The 19,018-nt window shown below is 35.2% G+C and overlaps 1 protein-coding gene across 6 annotated transcripts in view; it reads right to left on the reverse strand.

Moving 5' to 3' along the window:
- Window positions 1-19,018, reverse strand: part of VPS13A (vacuolar protein sorting 13 homolog A) — a 267,302-nt gene that overhangs the window by 60,068 nt on the left and 188,216 nt on the right. For all 6 annotated transcript variants that reach the window (XR_012374024.1, XR_012374025.1, XM_025891365.2 and 3 more), the window contains exons 47-53: window positions 17,321-17,603; window positions 14,552-14,947; window positions 14,014-14,118; window positions 13,738-13,884; window positions 9,271-9,399; window positions 8,739-8,872; window positions 2,639-2,768 (exon numbers count right to left, since the gene is read on the reverse strand). Coding sequence is in view for 4 of the 6 variants with exons in the window: in XM_025891365.2 (XP_025747150.1) it covers window positions 2,639-2,768; window positions 8,739-8,872; window positions 9,271-9,399; window positions 13,738-13,884; window positions 14,014-14,118; window positions 14,552-14,947; window positions 17,321-17,603 (1,324 nt within the window). In the remaining 2 variants the exon portion in view is untranslated. The remainder of the gene's footprint in view (window positions 1-2,638; window positions 2,769-8,738; window positions 8,873-9,270; window positions 9,400-13,737; window positions 13,885-14,013; window positions 14,119-14,551; window positions 14,948-17,320; window positions 17,604-19,018) is intronic.

Here is a 19,018-nt window from a genome sequence, read left to right on the forward strand (position 1 = left end):
CAGTACTAATTTACAGCAGGTTTTAGTAAGTCAAGAATGCATGTTGTAGCAGCACTAAAAGCTATAGATTTCTTTTAGTGTGATGATGTCTATACATTCCTTGCAGAACACATATAAGCTATGGTCATGGCTTGTTACAAGAGATATGTGCTACTGTGGATTGGGCTTGTAGGTCAAAGTGGCTCATAACACACCCAAGTGAGCCTTAGTTCCATCACAACAAAACTGTCATTGCAGGTGACCAAAGAGAATGCTTCCTTAACTGATAGGCAAAATGTCTGATGCTCCCGGCTGGCAAGTTTTGTTTCCTGACCTGTATCTTTCTGCGTAGGCAGTTGCAAACTATAGTCTATGATAGTTTTGAGAGTCTAAATGTTTAAATCTAAAAAAGATACAATGGTGGGCACTGCAATATTATATACTAATGATGCATGATTAAAATGATCAACCTACCAGGAAAATATAACAATTCTAAATTTTTATCAACCTAATCACATAGTTTCAAAATATAAAAGCCAAAATTAACAAAACTAAAAGATGAAAGTATCTACAGATTTTAAATACAATGCTACAAGCAAACATGTGTACAAAAAACCTAATGAGCTAGAAGATTTAAACAATAAACTTGAAATTGACATATATAGAACATTGTAACCAACAACTACAGAATATTCTTTTCAAATATACATGAAATATGCACAAAATGACTACACAAAATCTGGCCCACAATATCTATCTCAATAAATTTCAGGACCGAATCAGAGTATGTTCTCAAATCACAGTAGAATTAAGTTAGAAATCAACAAACATAATTAGAAAATTCCCTTACTTTTTGAAAACTAAGCAATGACCTAAGGAGCCATGAAACCAAAATATAAAAAAAATCACAAAAATATGTAAAATATTAAAAACAAAAAATATATATGGAACATAAAAATAAATAAAAATGAAATTTAGAAAATATTTTGAACTGAAGGATAATAAGGTACATCAAAATTTGTGAGATAAAACTGAGGCTGTTTTTTGGAGGGAAATCTGTGCCTTTAAGTGACTTCATATAAGAGGAAAATCTGAAAACCACTTATCTCATTATCTGCTATTAACTCGATTGTGTCCCCACATTCCCCCAAAGTCATATGTTCAAGTCCCAACCTCTAATGTGACTCTTTTGGACACAGGGCCTTAATGGAGGTAGTTAAGGTTAAATGACATCACTAAGGAGGGGTTAGGGCTCTGATCCAACAGGATTAGCATCCTGCTAAGAGATACCAGAGAGCTCACTCCTTCTCTCTCCACCATGTGAGGACAGAGTGAGAGGGTGGTCAACTGCAAGTCAAGAAGAGTCCTCACCAGGTTCACCAGAACCTGACCATGCTGGCACTTTGATCTTGGGCTTCCAGCTCTCAAACTCTGAGAAATAAATTTGTGTGGTTTAAGCCACCCAGACTAAGGTATTTTGTCATGGCAGCCCAACCAGACTAACACAGTAGCTATCTCAAAAATTATTTTTTTAAAGATTTTATTTGACAGAGGGGGAGAGAGAGCGAGCATGCGCACATGCACAAGCAGGGGGAGCTGCAGGCAGAGGGAGAGAGAGAAGCAGCCTTCCCACTGAGCAGGGAGCCTGACGTCAGGCTCAATCCCAGGACCCCGGGATCATGACCTGAGCCGAAGGCAGACGCTTAACTGAATGAGCCACGGGGCATTCCGACTAATAACATTTTAATAAGAATTTCTCGATGTCATTCAAAATGTTACTGGAAAATGTTTATACATAACTTTATCATTATAATAAACAAATCACTCAAAAATAAATTCCTTAGTGGGTCCCTAAAATGATCCTCACAAAAGCCACACTGACCTAAAATGACTGTCAGTGCACAGACTATATCTGTTAATGAGGCAAATGCTGAAAGCACCTTACCTAAGCCTACTGTACCTTTTATAACGTAACAGCAGCAAATAATGATGTAGCCATATAGGACCTCTTCTGGTTTTAAATGTTTTTGGTTAAAGTTTGAATACTGCTTTTAAAATCTTTGGCAGTTTTTTTTTTAAACAATATTTGGTTCTAATCCATGAGCATGGAATGTTTTACTATTTCTTTGTGTCATCTTCACTTTTTTTGATAAGATGTACAGATCTTTTACCTCTTTGGTTAGGTTTATTCCTAGGTATCTTATGGTATTTGATGCAGTTATAAATGGGAATCAATTTCTTGATTTCTCTTTCTGCTGCTTAGAGACTATATTATGCTTCGAAAAATAAGTCAGAGAAAGACAAATACCATGTGATTTCATTCATATGTGGAATTAAAGAAACAAAACAAATGAAGATAAGGGGGAAAAAAGAGGCAAACCACAAAACACTAACTTTAGAGAACAAACTGAGGGCTGCTGGAGGGGGATGGATTAGGTGGGTGATGGGGATTAAGGAGGGCACTGGTAATGATGAACCCTGGGTGTTACATGTAAGTGATGCATCACTCAATTCTACTCCTGAAACTTAAAGAAAGAAAAAATCTTTGGCAGTTGTTTAAAAGTACAGACACAAAACAGGCCTTATAAATAGCAAAGCCAGAAGAGACTATCTTTAAAAAAAAGACGTTTAGAACAGTAATACTCAACCCCATACGTACATCCTTTTGTGCTACTTCACCATGGCTTTTTCCACATCTCCACTTCAGCTTTCTAGAGCCCACTGGATCAGCCCATGTATAAAATACTGCTTTTCCAGGAGGGAGGGAATCTTCTATTTCACTGAGAGAACTATCATAAACAGTAAAAATATGCATTAAATTAAGTGCAAACATATGAATGTATAAAGAATCTAAAATAACACTTAATTCTGAGTCCACTCATTGAGATTTGTGATAGTTCTTATTAAGAGTAGACTGAAATTTTTTTCCTTATACAAAAAGAGGTTTTCTAAGAAAATGAGAATATTTCAAGGGAAACATTTGTCCCACTTAGAAAATAAAGAGTTTCATGTTTTTGAAACTTTTTTCTTAAAGATTTTATTTATTTGAGAGCGAGCATAAGCAGGGGAGCAGAGGTAGAGGGAGAAGCAAGCTCCCCACTGAGCAGGGAACCTGATGCGGGGCTTGATCCCAGAACCCTGGGATCATGACCTGAGCAGATGCTTAGCTGACTGAGCCACCCAGGTGTCCCCATTTTTGAAACTTCTTTGAACTTTTGTTTTAATGCAAATGAATTGTGGAAGAAAACCATTCCAACTATTATCTATACTAAATCTGAGAGAATTTAATTGGGAACTCTTTCCTAAGTATTGGTCTTATTCTGGCAAAAACAAGACAGCTAAATTATTTTTTTAAAAATCTTAAGACATGGCATATAGGGGTGCCTGGGTGGCTCAGTCATTAAGCGTCTGCCTTTGGCTCAGGTCATGATCCCGGGGTCCAGGAATCGAGCCCCGCATCGGGCTCCCTGCTCGGCAAGAAGCCTGCTTCTCCTTCTACCCCCTTCCTCTGCTTATGTTCCCTCTCTCGCTGTGTCTCTGTCAAATAAATAAATAAAATCTTAAAAAAAAAAAAAAAGACATGGCATATAAATCTAAGACATTCAATCAACTCACAAAATAATTCCCAGAAAAGCAAAAAATTGGAGAAGATACAAACCAAAGAAATAATAGAATATAACTTTTCTGAGCTGAAGCAGCAGCTGACTCTGGAATTCAATGGCAGGACAAGACACAAAATTAATGAAAATGGAGTATCATCCTAGACATATCTTTGTAAAAAGTTTAAGTTTTAAGAAAACATACGGAAATCTGCCCATAAACTTCTAGGAAAATCACTTTATCCACAAAGAAATAAAAATAAGACTGGTCTCACACTTTTCTATAATACTGAATGCCAGAAAACAATGGAGCAATGTCTACACAATTTTGAGAAAAGAAGTTAGGACTTAAAATTTTACGTCAAATTGTCATTAATTTGCAAGAGTAAGCCATTCTCAAACAAGCAATAACATATTATCCACAAACTCCTACTGAAAAAGTAACTCAAAGTCTTCTTCCAGCCAAGCCAGAGAAGACTCAAAATAAAATTTTAAGAACTGGGATATAGTGGCACCTGGCTGGCTCAGTTGAAAGATGTTCTGGCTCTTGACCTCAGAGTCCTGAGTTCGAACCTATATTAGATGTAGCCATTACTTAAATAAATAAAACTTTAAAAAAAATTGGGATATAAAAATATTAAGCAACTAGTCAAATCAACTTGTCAAAAGCCAAAAAAGCCTCGAATAAACACATTTTTGAAAAACTAACCATTTTATATAATTTGAGTCAAAACTTCCAAATTATATTCGTAAGAAACCGGGAATTCGGGAAGAGAAGCTGAAAATGTGAAAGTATTCCATTTTTCCCCCATGGGTCAATTAGTAGATTCTGTTTCACTCAAAATTTAAAATGCTCGAAATCCTCAAAAACAAAAAAGCAATTATCTACAACAAAAACAGAATGTGTATTTTCCAAATCATCATTAGAAGAAAATAATCTGTATTACCAAAAAAAAGGCAAGGAATCTTTAGTTATTAGAAGGACTACAAATGGGTTAAAGGTCTTTATTAAAAGAGACAGATTCTAACATTACACAATCAGACAACACCCAAAATTCAAATTCCAAAAATTGAATTCAAGTTCCGAAATTCCAGAGTATTTATAATGCATCTAAATGATGGGCTATCAAGCATTTATTAAAAACTGTTTTAAAGCAAATTTACATGCTCACAAAGAGATTCAGAAATATAGACAGATAGCAACAGTAAAACAGTGTGATAAGAAATACAACAAAATGTTGACAGTGTTAAAAAAAAATGTTGACAGTGCTGGGATTTCAGAATTATGGTTTTCTTTTCACAATTTTTCTATGGAATTAAGAAAATTGACAGCTATAAGGTTTATGTGCCGGAAACAATGAACAACCATATGAACAACAACAACAAAGCCAAGAAAGGAAAATCAGAGGAGAAAATAGCCCTACGGTTATTGTTTATTCCATGAAAAAAATATCAGATGCAATAAACAAGAAGTTGGTTTAAAAATATCTAGAAATGCTTTTAATTCATATAAATTGTAATCTGTTTAACTCACTGCAGAATATTTCTTACAAAGAAAATTCATCTCAATTTATCTTAGGCAATGGGAATTCAAAGAAAATAAAATCAGAGTCCTCAGAATGTTAACTATACATATTAAACTCTTAATTTGTACAGTCTTAAACTCACAAGACAATGACAATGCGATGTGACAAATGCTTTAATCTACATACGCAATGAAAACTGGTGCATAGATTAAGGTAGTGAGGGAAGGGATCACAGGCAGTGGGAGCTTTTCTGGCAGAAAGGAGCACCAAAAGGTGAAAACACATGGAAGGACACAGAGCATTCAGGAAACAAAGACTTGAGCTTGTCTTAAGTATGCGGAAAGAAAAATGTTGAGAAAAGTAGACTAGAAACATTTTATTTTAAAAGAAATGGAAAGTTACTAAAAAACTTTAAACAGAGACAGGATTATATTTAGCGTTTTTGGAAACCTACCTCTGATGGCAAATGGGGGATTTAGTAGAGACAAGGCTATAGAGATGCAGATAAAAAAATCTACTCAAACAAGAAATTTGGGAGTCAGAACTAGCATAATTACAGGAAAGACTAGACAAGAGGAGATTTAAAAAAAAAGTTTATGTGATTTATTAATTATGTGATTATTATCAGAATATTACAACTACTAATTATGTGATAATGAGGAGGAGGTAGCAGCTTGAAGCTCAAGAGAAGTGGTCCATGTTGGATTAAGCGATTGGGGGATCACTGGCACACAGGACTCTGGAATGAATGAATGAATGAATTTGTTTGTTTATTTGACAGAGGATGTGGGGGAGGGGCAAAGGAAGAAGAAGAGAGAGAATCCCAAGCAGATTCTGCGCTGAGCAGGGAGCTGGACTCACGACCCTGAGATCACGATCAGAGTTGAAACCAAGAGTCAGATGCATAACCAACTGCGCCACCCAGGAGCCCCTCAATATTCTTTTAAACCAAAGTTTCAGGTTCTTGATTTAATAACTACAAATAATTCTAAATCTAAATCTAGTGTTCATTACTGCAGGTTGTTAATTTTATAAATTTCCATTAAGGTTGCAATTTTTTTAGGTTTCAGAATTTCAATATAGGATAACATTCCAGTTTCTCCCATATCCCTTACTTTTACAATTTTAACAGTGGAATAGATAAGATTTCTAAACACTTTATATCTGAACTGTATAAAGACAATTGCAAGGTCAAGGCCACAGACAAGACTGAGAAGTCTCTAGTTCAGCTTCAGCCACACTCAACCAGTTGTCAGAGAAACTATGATGCCCTACATCATTCACAGTATATAAAGCAATAACTTAGCTCCTCCGTGTGGATCTAAAATGTTACCAGCCATACACTATCCTTGAGTGAATGGAAAAAAGTTACTCGAGTCATTCTCTGTAATTCTTAATTCTGTTAACACTATGAGAAAGGCTACTTGGGGGTACATGGATTGAAGGGCAAATAAGACATTATTTATTTTCATCGGTTATGATCAATCAATTCATTATTTTTATAATAGGGATAATCATACAACACGGGCTTTCCTGTTTCTCAACATCTTCCACAAATGAAAGAACTGATAGGGCAGCAGGAGTTCTAGATACTTGCTAGTCTAGCCTTGGGGTCCTTACTCAATACTTATTTTTTTTTTTAAAGATTTTATTTATTTACTTGAGACAGAATGAGAGAGAGAGCACATGAGGGCGGGAGGGTCAGAGGGAGAAGCAGACTCTCTGCCGAGCAGGGAGCCCAATGCGGGACTCGATCCAGGGACTCCAGGATCATGACCTGAGCCGAAGGCAGTTGCTTAACCAACTGAGCCACCCAGGCGCCCAATACTTATTTGATTTTAACCAGGGGCTAGAAGTGTACATTAGCAGAGGAAGGAAAGCATAAATGAACTCATAAATATAGGCTCACTGACAAGTGACAGATGAAAACAAAAAGAGCAAACAAAATAAATTCAAGAGAGGCTGGGACCAAATAAGAAGAGGAACAGAAAGTTACATAAATGGTCATGGTACTAGGAGGATATGATATCACAGCAAGGTGAAACAAATGATGTTAAGAGTAATCCTGGAAAAAAAAATCAAGATTTAGATATAGTCTTTAGGGAAGCTTAAAAAGGTAGCAGTCCTTTCTTCCCACACCCATCAGCAAGAAGATGGTATCTACTATTTGAAAAAAAAACTAAAGTTTCAATATTTACATTATGTTCATTAAAAATATGAAAAATGTAAAAAATAGACCGTTCTTATGATAAACCCTGACATTTCTTCACCAGATTCTACAATGATCAAGCTTTTGCCATACTTGCTTCAGTTCTTCCATTTTTTTTTTTTGAAGCATTTCAAAGTGATGAATGCCATAATCATCAGAGAAATGCAAATCAAAATCACAATGAGAGATATCACCTCAGACCTACTAGAATGGCTAGTATCAAGAAAAGACAAGAAGTGTTAATGAGGATGACTGCTGGTGGGGATGTAAACTGGTGCAGCCACTGTGGAAAATAGAGAATTGAAAATATAACTGCCATCTGATCAAACAATTCCACCTCTGGATATTTATCCAAAGGAAATAAAAACACTAACTCAAAAAGAAATCTGCACCCCCACATCACTTCAGCCGTATTTACAATAGCCAAGACAGGAAAACAACGTAAGTGTCCATCAATGGATGAAGGGATAAAGAAAATGTGGTGTATATATACAACAATTATTCATCCATAAAGAAGAACAAAATCTTGCCATTTGTGACAACATGGATGGACCTCAAGGACATTATGCTAAGTGAAGTAAGTCAGATAGAGAAAGACAAACACTGTATGACCTGTATATATTTATGAGAGGGATCTAAAAAGCCAAAAACATAAAAAGAAAACAACAAAAAAATCGAAACACACAGATTTAAAAAAAAGAGTGGTTGTTAGAGGTGGGAGGTGGGGAAAGGGTGTGAAGTGGGTGAAGGGATCAAAAGGTACAAACTTCCAATTATAAAATGAATAAATCATGGGGATGTAATGTACACCAGGTGGCTATAGTTAATAATACTGTATTGTATATTTGAAAGTTGAGAACAGAGTAAATTTTAATTCTCATCACAAGAAAAAATATTTATAAGTATGTGTGGTGATGGATGTTAACTAGACTTAACTGTGGTGATCAATGTGCAATATATATAAATATCAAATCAGTATGTTGTATTCCTGAAACATAAGGTTATGTCAATTATATCACAATTTTTAAAAAGTAAACTACATATATTAATGTCAGTTTTACCCCTCCACACTTCAGTATACCTTTTTTAAAAAATGAGGACATTGTTTTACATAGCTTTAGTGTCATTATCAGTATATATAAAAGGTTTTATTTATTTGAGAGAGAGAGAGCACACTCACTTGTATGTGTGAGTGAGGAGGAGCAGAGGGAGACGGATGCTCCCTGCTGAGTACAGAGCCAGACATGGGGCTGAATCCCAGGATCCTGACATCATGACCTGAGTCTAAGTCAGACGCTTAACCGACTGAGCCACCCAGGCACCCCATCAGTGTTATATTCTTAAGAAGTCATCATAAAGTCAATGTCCCATTACCTAGACTCTGCTAAAATCAGGGTGATACTGTATGTGTGATAATCTTCTTACCTTTGATTGTACTGAACAATGTCACTCTTGGTGTGATTTATTAATAGAAATGGAGCTGCTCCATCATGATAATCTGAAAATGTAATAACTGTAGAATGCTCAGCCAAATTAACTTCTGCTATAATACCTCCAAGCTAAGGAAAAAAAAGAAAAAGAAAAATATTCTCTTACATGATCATTTTCCAAAGAATATTAACTAATAACATTTAATAAGACTATTCATAATTTAATACATTTTTTGATGATTAAGAAACCAAGTCAGGATCTTCTACAGCATATCTGGGAAACCATGAATCTCAATTAGTGTATACAGATGGGTCAAATTCCAGATGTTCTAGTATTCTAGGCACGCTAACATTCTGTTTAACAATTAAATTATTTTATGTCGCTGTTTCTTTTTAGTGCTTTTCCCCTTTACAAAAAGAAATATTTGTTCCGTTTTAGGAAAAGAGAAAAAAATCAAAGCTACAAATAAAATTATGAATAAGTATATAATAGCTTCTCTAATCATACACACACACAAATCACCCACCTCATTGTCCAGACGCAATAAAATACAACTTGCTTGCTTGTTAAAATGTATCTTTTTGGGAGGGCCTTGATTTCTTTCAACTTGAATAAGAAGTGCATTAGAAGCATCCTCAGGCCAAAAGGGGATACACTAAAACATATATTACATACATTTATTGTTTTATAAAAAATTTCATCATCAAAATTTTATCATGTTAATAAACCCATCAGGATAGACTTAAAATAAATGTCTTTCAACACTGCTCTAGTTATTGGGTTGCTTGGCTAGACAGCTATGAACGGCCAACTTAGAGCTGGGTCACCCTCTGTGGGCACTGTGAGTACAGGCAGTGCCGGCTGGGAAGTTGAGGAGCTGTGGTAAGTGGAGTGCTGGCGAAGAGATTTCAACGTGGTCCAGAGACCTAGAGGAGGGCTGAAAAATCAGCATGTAAAAGCTGAGCCGAGAAGCAAGTGATCAATTTAAAACAAGGGTACGTTCAGTTTCTAAAAATCATAATCAGGTTGTGGGTAACATTTGGTAACTAAACAACAGCCAAAGTACACACAAATGTTGAATCAGGTCATGCATGAATCCAGAGTCCTGGAAGTCCAAAAAAGGAAAAAAAAAAAAAGAAAAGTAAAAGAAGTATCTAAAGTTCAGAGTAGGAAATAGGCTCAGAACCTTAAGGAACAACACAGATGTCAGTGACCTGGAAACCAAACTAGTAAAACATGAGACAGTCAACGCACTAAGAGAGTTCTAGGAGTCCAGACAACAGGAGCAGAAACAAAGAGCTAAGAAAAGAGAAAAGGAGAAGCAGTGTGGTCTGTAAACTATTCTGTACACCCTGTCTTACTGTGATAGGCCCAAACCAGATTGATGACTTCACATACGTCACTGCAACTGTTCATGTGTGATACCCATCATCATGACATGACCTGGAGCAATGGAGGAGGAACCTGGATGTTAAAGTCAAATGCCCTAGCTTGTTAAAGCCAGCCTTATTCAACCTTAAGAAGTAACTAATGGAACTAGACATGAGACACGTTTAAGGCTGTAAGAGGTTTAGAAGGCTCCCACTCAGGGCTTCCCGCAACCTAGCAGGAACTTACGTGGGAGAGTCAATGGAGCAGCAATAACTAACTGAAGCATACTTCCCATGAGGAACTGAGAAGACTAAAAATGATGCGCTTTCTGGATATTCCCAAGCCTGCTACTCCCTGGCAGCCGGTTTAAAAATGTATGCTATGTTTAGTAATATACACTGTATTGTTTTAAAGAGTTATGTGCTCAAAATCTTGCCACTAGAGAAAGTGCTAATATACTTGTCTTTTGTTGTGGGAAAACAGAGATCTAAACAAGTTTAACAAATCAACACAGGCAATAATCACGACTAAACATCTCAAGGTTGGCCACTATAAGCCAAACTGAAATGTAAAAATTTTAAACTAGCACAAGAAAATTTATCTTAAGATGAAATTGAAAAAAAAAAAAGTAAATTAAAAAATAAGTTGTTACGCAGTTGTAATTGTACTTTATGTAAACATAAACTGTTCAAAGACAGAGGCTGTATGTTAGGTTTTTAAAAAGCTAAGGCCTAACAATGTTATCTGACATACAAATCAAGACACAGAGCTACTCTAAGTATGGAAGAAGATACACCTAGAAAATATCTAAAGCAAAACAAAGCTGGAGTTGATAGTCTTAGCATTTGGACACAGAAAGTTCTACATCCAACAAACCAAGAACCCTAGACTTAATGAGCACACGTGGAACACTTGCAAAAATAAAGTATATATTCATTCAACAAATATTGAGAACCTACTAATCACTGTTCAAAACCATCTAACAGCTCTTCACTTCATGCAGAGCAAAAGCTAGAATCTTTGCAATGGCTCCCAAAGTTCTGCATGATTACTCTTCATCACTGTTAGGCTTTGTTTTCCACTACTTTCCCCTCTCCAGTAATACTGGCCTCTTTTGCTATCCCACAAACATGCCAGAAGTCCTTCCACTTCAGGGCATCTACCCTGGCTGATCCTTCTGTCTCTAATGCTCTTTTTCCCCAGATGTCCACATGGCTGAGGATTCTAGCCCCTGGCTAAAAACCTACGTGTGTTTTTTTTTTCACATCACACCATAGGCAATTACAAAGGCCTTATCTGGCAGGCCTCACAGGGCTAAGCTGCCCCTCCTCACAGCAGACTAGGTGCACAGTCAGTGTTCAGCAGTCTCAAGGACCCAACCCTCACTTCCAGCCATGCATTTACACATATCTGAATTCCTACAGAGGTACCTTCATTCAGAGGCCTATCATGGCTCATGGCAGAGGCCTCTTTGAGGAACCTCCCTGCAAGACCTCTTTAAAAGGAGATAGGGAGAACCTTGAAGATGCTTTTTCTCTCCTCTCAGTGTTCAGTACTTTTCTACTCCTAGCTCTTCCCCCTTGTCATTGTTTGCCTCCTGGGTCCAAACTGGAAGAACCTTTTGTTCAAGGCTCCCTTGACAGTGACACAACTCCCAAGTCTGTGCTGATCCACCTGACCCCTGACCAGTGCTCTTCCATAGGCAAAGTGGAATGGGGTGGGGAGAGTTTGGTGCGTTCTCCAGTTTAGCCTCTTGCTTATCCTATGGCAGTAAGTGACTAAAGGTTAACTGTTACTTTCATTTTGAGTTGTTTTCCTAATCAGCTACTCTAACACACGGCAGGTCAGCTGAGCTCTTGGCAACTGCTACCTCCCACATCTCCTACAAGTCTGCTCAAATATGACTTCAATGAGTCCTATCCTTGACCACCTTATATAAAATTATAGCCCACCCTGTGCTTGCTAGAACTCTTAATATTCATACCTGTCTTATTTGCATTTCCCTGATTAGATTTTTCACCTTAAACATATATATTTTAATTGATTATGATATTATTGTTTCCACAACCTCTACCCCAATGAAACATAAACTACAGAAACACAGGGACTTGTGGTTCTCTTAACAGATGTATCACAAGGCACCTAAGGAATACACACAAATATTCATTAATGAATAAACAGGCAGACTTCAAAAAAGGTGGAACTTCTGAAAATAAGAAATATATTCAAATAAAAAACTCACTAAAGGCTTAAATAGCAATTTAGACAAAGTGAAAATTTACTAAAGATATACATGTAGAATTTATCCAGAATGCAGCAGAGTTATATAGATGGAAAATACTAAAAAAAAAAAAAAAATGTTAAGAGACATGGAAGATAGAATATGGAGGTCTAAAATGTGTCTGAATAAAGGCCAAGAAGAAGCAAATGGAAGGACGAAGGAGAGACAATATTAAGGAGACAACAATGGCAAATTATACAGCAAATATGAAAGATTGATCCACAAATCTCAGAGTATAGCGTCTCAAGAAGGATATACAAAAAGAACCCACATGTGGACAAATAGTAGTATGACTACAGAACATCAAAGACAAAGATCATGAAGGCAATTAGGAAGAAAATGACCTCTAAAGGAATGACAGAATCACAGGAGAATTTTCAACTAAAGTAGACACCAGAAAATAGTGGAGGAAAATCCACACATGTTGAGGAAAAAACAGAACAGATAAGGGAAATTATCATAAAGGAAAGATGACAAAAACTTTTATGGATAAACAGAAACTGATGGCTTCTGCCTCCAAAACGAGCTCTGAAGGAAAATCTAAAGAATGTCAAGAATAATAATCCCAGAAGGATGGTTTAAGAGCAAGAAGGAACAGTGATCAAAAACAGCAAACACTTCTCTTATAATCTTAACATATTTATTTATTTATTTATTTATTTATTTATTTATTTTTAAGATTTTATTTATTTATTTGAGAGAGAGAGAGAATGAGAGAGAAAGCACATGAGATGGGGGGAGGGTCAGAGGGAGAAGCAGACTCCCCGCCGAGCAGGGAGCCCGATGCGGGACTCGATCCAGGGACTCCAGGATCATGACCTGAGCCGAAGGCAGTCGCTTAACCAACTGAGCCACCCAGGCGCCCTAATCTTAACATATTTAGAATAAAATTTCTTCAAAAGTAAAACACTCCATCAACCTCAGGCAGTCCTTTAGAAAGCTCTTACCCAAAGGTCTAATAGCTAAAGATGGAGTAGAATCAAAATTTCATTCCTAAGTCACTACCATCTTCTTAAAATAACCCCCTAACTTCTTCCACAAAGGCATTCCTAACAGCTTTGCAGAAAGTAAATCATTTCCTACTCTTTACTGCATTTATACCTCATCTAGTTTTCTACTGCTGTATTTACACTGCTTGGTTAGTAGTCGTTAAATATCTACTTCCCTTATCAAGCAATGCATTCCTAAATCACAAGGTCTAGTTTTTATAAATTAAAATCTAGAGCCTGGTACAAATAAAATAGGGGGGGCAATTAAAAACTTACATAGTGGTTTCAGGTATGTAACTTCAAGGAAAAATGAAAATCCAAAGAAGTACATTTTTGAAATACATCTACCCACCTGCTCCAAATCAAGAGAGAGCCATTTATCATTTCCCTGTTCAGCCACTGATATATGATATTTGCTTTTGTTTTCGATCATATAAAAAGGAGTAAATGTCACAATTCTGGTAATATTAAAACTGCTGAGGTCTATAGTGACACCAACCTGAAGGGAAAAAAATTAGCATTTCAAAAACTGTTATATTATCACAATATCCTTATAAAAAATTAAGTAGTCAGTACAGTACACACAGTTTAAAACAGAAGTTTCTCCATGAGCAAAGAATGAACTCACTTGATAGTCCATTTGCAGGCCTTTACATTTAACAGCTCCATGACTACCAACAGTATCAATTGAAAACTGATCCGACAATTCACTATCAGTTACCATAAGCTGAACCTAGGAAAAAATATTCCAACTACATTACAATTTAGGTACCTTTAAAAATTCCTACCTCAATTGATATTTTGTTTTGTATAAATATTATATTATTAATGCAGTAAACATCTTCCCATACTAAATTCTAATCTTTTTATTTTTTTTTTAAACTTTTTATTTATTTATTCATGAGAGACAGAGAGAGAGAGGCAGAGGGAGAAGCAGGCTCCCAGCCTGATGCGGGACTCGATCCCAGGACTCTGGGATCACGACCTGAGCCGAAGGCAGACGCTCAACCATCTGAGCCACCCAGGTGCCCCTAAATTCTAATCTTTTTAACCTCAAATATTTAAATGTTATTTCTACTTGTTTCATAACATTCTTCAAAACTCTAAAAACTAAAAGGAGTGAAAAGTAGCTAAAGGAGAATGAAAGTTTTAAAAAACTTACATACCTTATTATTATTAAAAAAGTGCTTTGGTTGAAAAGAAAATAGAACTGGCTTTTTATAATTAGGTGGATGCTTTCGATGAATTCCATCTGCTTTATACTGTAACATTCGACTGGTTTTATTGACCATCCAATAAGGACTATGAAATGCCACAACTGTCTGGCCAATATTATAAGTCACATGGATAGCAATATCTAAATCAGTCTTTTCTATTTCTGTAACACAGGTAAAATTGATGAAACTAATATCTTGCTGATTAGGTTTTATATGATATTCACTTTTCCAATCATGATTAAGATAGTCAAGTAATTTTAAATGTAGTCTGGCTTTTTCCAAATGCACAGTACAAATGTGGGCGGAATGTCCTTCATTTAGAGTATAAACTTTATGTTCAATCCCCTGTAATAAAAAAATACAGTAAAATTTTAAACATAATAATATGCTAAAAATTCTATTTATAATGATTCCAATGTCAAACACATAAGGCTTTTGAAACACCTCTGTCAGAACAAGATAGAAGACCTATATTTGAGTTCTAATTCTGCCAACAGTGTAAACTTTTATAAATTGAGATTTGAATTATATTTATAAAATGGTCTAAATGATCTACTTCAAAGGACTGCTGGGAGGATAAAATTAAATAATACAAGTAAAACTATGCTGGAACTAATCAAAATTATAAAACATTGTAATTAGTAAAACATTAAAAAAATATTATCCATTAGGGATTTTAGTTTTGAAAACTACAAAATGAAAAATGAAAAAAATGACAGTAATCCAAAATAAGCAATACATCCTAATTCCCTTTCTTGCTTTTTAACAATCCTTCATCATCCACTTTCTATCACTGTCTATACTGCATCTTCCGCATGTTTCAAAACTGTACCCTTATTAGTTCATGTCACTGTGACCTCTCACTTTAAGAAACTCCTAACTGTTCTTTGTCCCTTATAATCCTCTCTCCATACCATGGTTAAACTGTCTTCCTAAAAACTTATATCCTTTGGAAACTAGCCAACAAAACGTGATCTCTGAAAGTATCCAATTAAAAGTTCAGTAAGAATGGGACATAGATAGGTAGTACATCACCAGTCTTTCCATCATCTCTAACCTGATTCCTTCCTGTTGTCAGAACACGGGAATCTCAAGATTTTAAATTACTTAAAGCAAAAATTATATAAATTATTGATGCTTGACATGTTAATTAATATTTCACAAGGTAAGAATAGTAGTGGTTGGTGGTGATGTGGGAGAGGAAATAATTGGCAACCATGTGCCTGGGAGGCACTATGCAAAGTCCTTTACATGTATTATCTAATTTGATTTTCCCTATATCCCAATCATGCAAGTTTTATTACTATTCCTATTTTATAGACTAGGACAAATGATTTAAAAAGATGATAAAAACTGCTTAAAGACAGAAAGCTAATAAATGATAGAGCTAGGATTCAATCTCAAATCTATCTGATAGCAAAGTACAAATTGTTAACCGCTATGGTATCTGCCAACCATATGGAAAATTGATAACCTTAAACCACAGATATGTTAACTGTCCCCCCAAATTATCAGACAAGTATAAACACATAGTAAATCCCTATTATTAACAGACAATAAAAACTATTAATAGGCTACAGTAAAGAACTACTCTTCTATTTGATAAGCATGGCAAATGGAACATCTACTTATCCCTGTTATAACAAAAGGAAGGAAGGAGATGTAATCTGTTAAAACAAAGAGTACGTAAAAGAAAAAACATCTTCAGAGGGAATTAAAATCCTTTTTCAAAACTAGCATGAGAATAATATAATGTAGGGTGTTTTTTCTATTTACGCATAGTATTTGAATATTAAGACTAATTCTCATACATGTTTCAAAAGTTAGTGTCCATCTTTTAAATATATAATAAATGAGATGTAAATGCACAGAAAAGATTTTTTAAAAATATATACAGGCATACCTCAGAGATACTGAGGGTTCAGTTCCAGACCACAATGATAAACCAAGTATCACAATAAAGTCAAATAAATTTCTTGGTTTCCCAATTTATAAAAGTCACATTTACACTACACTGTAGTCTAGTTAAATATGCAATAGCATTATGTCTAGAAATCAATGTATACACCTTAATACTTTATTGCTAATGTTAACCACCATCTGAGATTTTAGCAAGTCATAATCACTGATCACAGATCACAACAATTAAGAATAAAATGTTTGAAATATTGTGAGAATTACCAAAATATGACACAAAAACATGAAGTGAGCAAATACTGTTGGAAAAACGGTGCTGGCAGACTTGCCTGACACAGGGTTGCCACAAATCTTGAATTTGTAAAACACAGAGTCTCTGAGAAGTGTGATGAAGTGAGGTATGCCTGTATTCTAAACCTGAGATGCTATCTTCATCTGAACATGCAACTTTCAGATGACGTAATTATAGACAATTTTTATTCTATTTTCTAAATTTTCCCATAGAAATATGTCATTTTCATAAATGATTTAAAAAATGGCATACTCCCTTTGTGCATGTAATTTATATTCCATTTAGTAGCCAGATTTCTATGGTAAATCAGTGAAAAAAATATATTTTTAAAAAACCTTTTTATAAGGATGGAAACATTTTTTTTTCCATGTGAAAAACATCTGGACGACCCATTCACCAGTACTATCATTTTTATGAGAACATTAAAACATTGTTTTATTGCTTGCTATTTTAAATAACCAAAGCTACAAAATCGAAGACAGGAAGGCATTTTAAAAATTCTATAATACCTCTATATAATAAGCAATTTTATAAGGAAGAAGATTTCGGAGCAGGATAGGTGGCCACAAATGCATTATGTATGGTAAGTCCCAACCATCTTCTGAATACACTGACAGAGAAGCCAAATTATCTTTTTCCGGTACAACATGAATGATAAATGGTTTCTTAGCAGTGTTTTTAGATCTACATTTCTTCTTTAGAAAAGTGCCATCATTTTTTATAATTTCTTCAAAGTCAATTCTTTCACATGTTTGATAGTCCTCATCTTCTGGCTTCAGAGAAAGGGGTGATCTGTGTAAAGGATGAAACAATATGCTTTAAAATGCTTCAAAAGAAAACATTAATTAGGTGATTACTACTTTGGAACAATGAAATTACATCACTCCCTGCTCTTGTAATAAATTTTTTATAGTTTCACATTCTTCTTAGAGATAGAGAAGATAGACTGGTAAACATATTGTCATACCTTAACTTTCCGGAAACTAATCAAGTTATTTGGCTTTTTTTTTTTTTTTTAAAGGTTTTATTTATTTATTTGACCAAGAGAGACAGCAAGAGAGGGAACACAAGCAGGGGGAGTGAGAGAGGGAGAAGCAGGCCTCCCGCCGAGCAGGGAGCCTGACATGGGGCTCGATCCCAGGACCCCGGGATCATGACCTGAGCCAAAGGCAGATACTCAATGACTAAGCCACCCAGGCACCCCTAGTTATTTGGCTCTTAAAAGAAGAATATTTTTCTTACAAACTTACTATCTTAAAGGTTTACAAGCTAATAACTGGTTTCCTACAGAAAATATATAATTTTATAGATCATATATACAAAGCAAACACATACAAATATGTTGATTTGCACATTTAACTTAAAAATGTTGGCTTTCCTGAATATGTGGTCCTTATAGGAAGTACATGTCATGACTGAATTCATAAACTAAAAACACATTTCCATTAAATCATCACCAGCTTTTCAATGTTAAACAAAAGCTTTCAATAGATATTTAACTGCTGAAACACTGGGCACAGTTGCAGAGGTGGTTGCAAGATAGTGATAAAACCATGTATGATTCTTATTATTTAAATATCACACTCTTCGTTGACATTTCAATTATATTTTAGGCTTAATCATTTTTCCAACCTAACCTGTCCAAATATAAGCACTTAAATATTTTTATACTTGTAAAACCAATCATCTATGATTATGACACTATCCCTTACAAATGAACAACTGTCCATACTATCTCCAGCCCAGATCTTGTCCTAAGCCCTAGTCCTAAAATTTTAAATATCCACTACACACTTCTATAATGATGTCTGACAGTGACTTAAATCTGCTAGATTGAACTCCCAACAGTCCATACCCATTTCTCTGTGTGTCCCTTTTCAGGAATTTCCAACTACCAGCACTCTGGACTATGAAAGAATATTTGACTTTTCCTCCCTTGACATATACATAAATCTAAACATCTGTCAAATCAGTTATCAGATTTAATCTATTTTTACATTCTCTCTGTAATTTTCATTCTCTTTTCCATTCTTCTGATACTTAAAAACTTAATTTTCCCAAAATTAAACTAATGTCAATAAACTCATCCAGATTATCAAAACCTTTACTGGACCTATTATTTACCAACGAGAAGGTAAAACTAGAAATGAACAAATAAGTCTTTTTTTTTTTTTTAAGATTTTATTTGAGAGAGAGAATGAGAGAGA

This window comes from Callorhinus ursinus, unplaced genomic scaffold (genome assembly GCF_003265705.2).
Source record: "Callorhinus ursinus isolate GAN/ISIS: 27379988/994484 unplaced genomic scaffold, GSC_fseal_2.0 scaffold28, whole genome shotgun sequence".
Taxonomy (NCBI): Eukaryota; Metazoa; Chordata; class Mammalia; order Carnivora; family Otariidae; genus Callorhinus; species Callorhinus ursinus.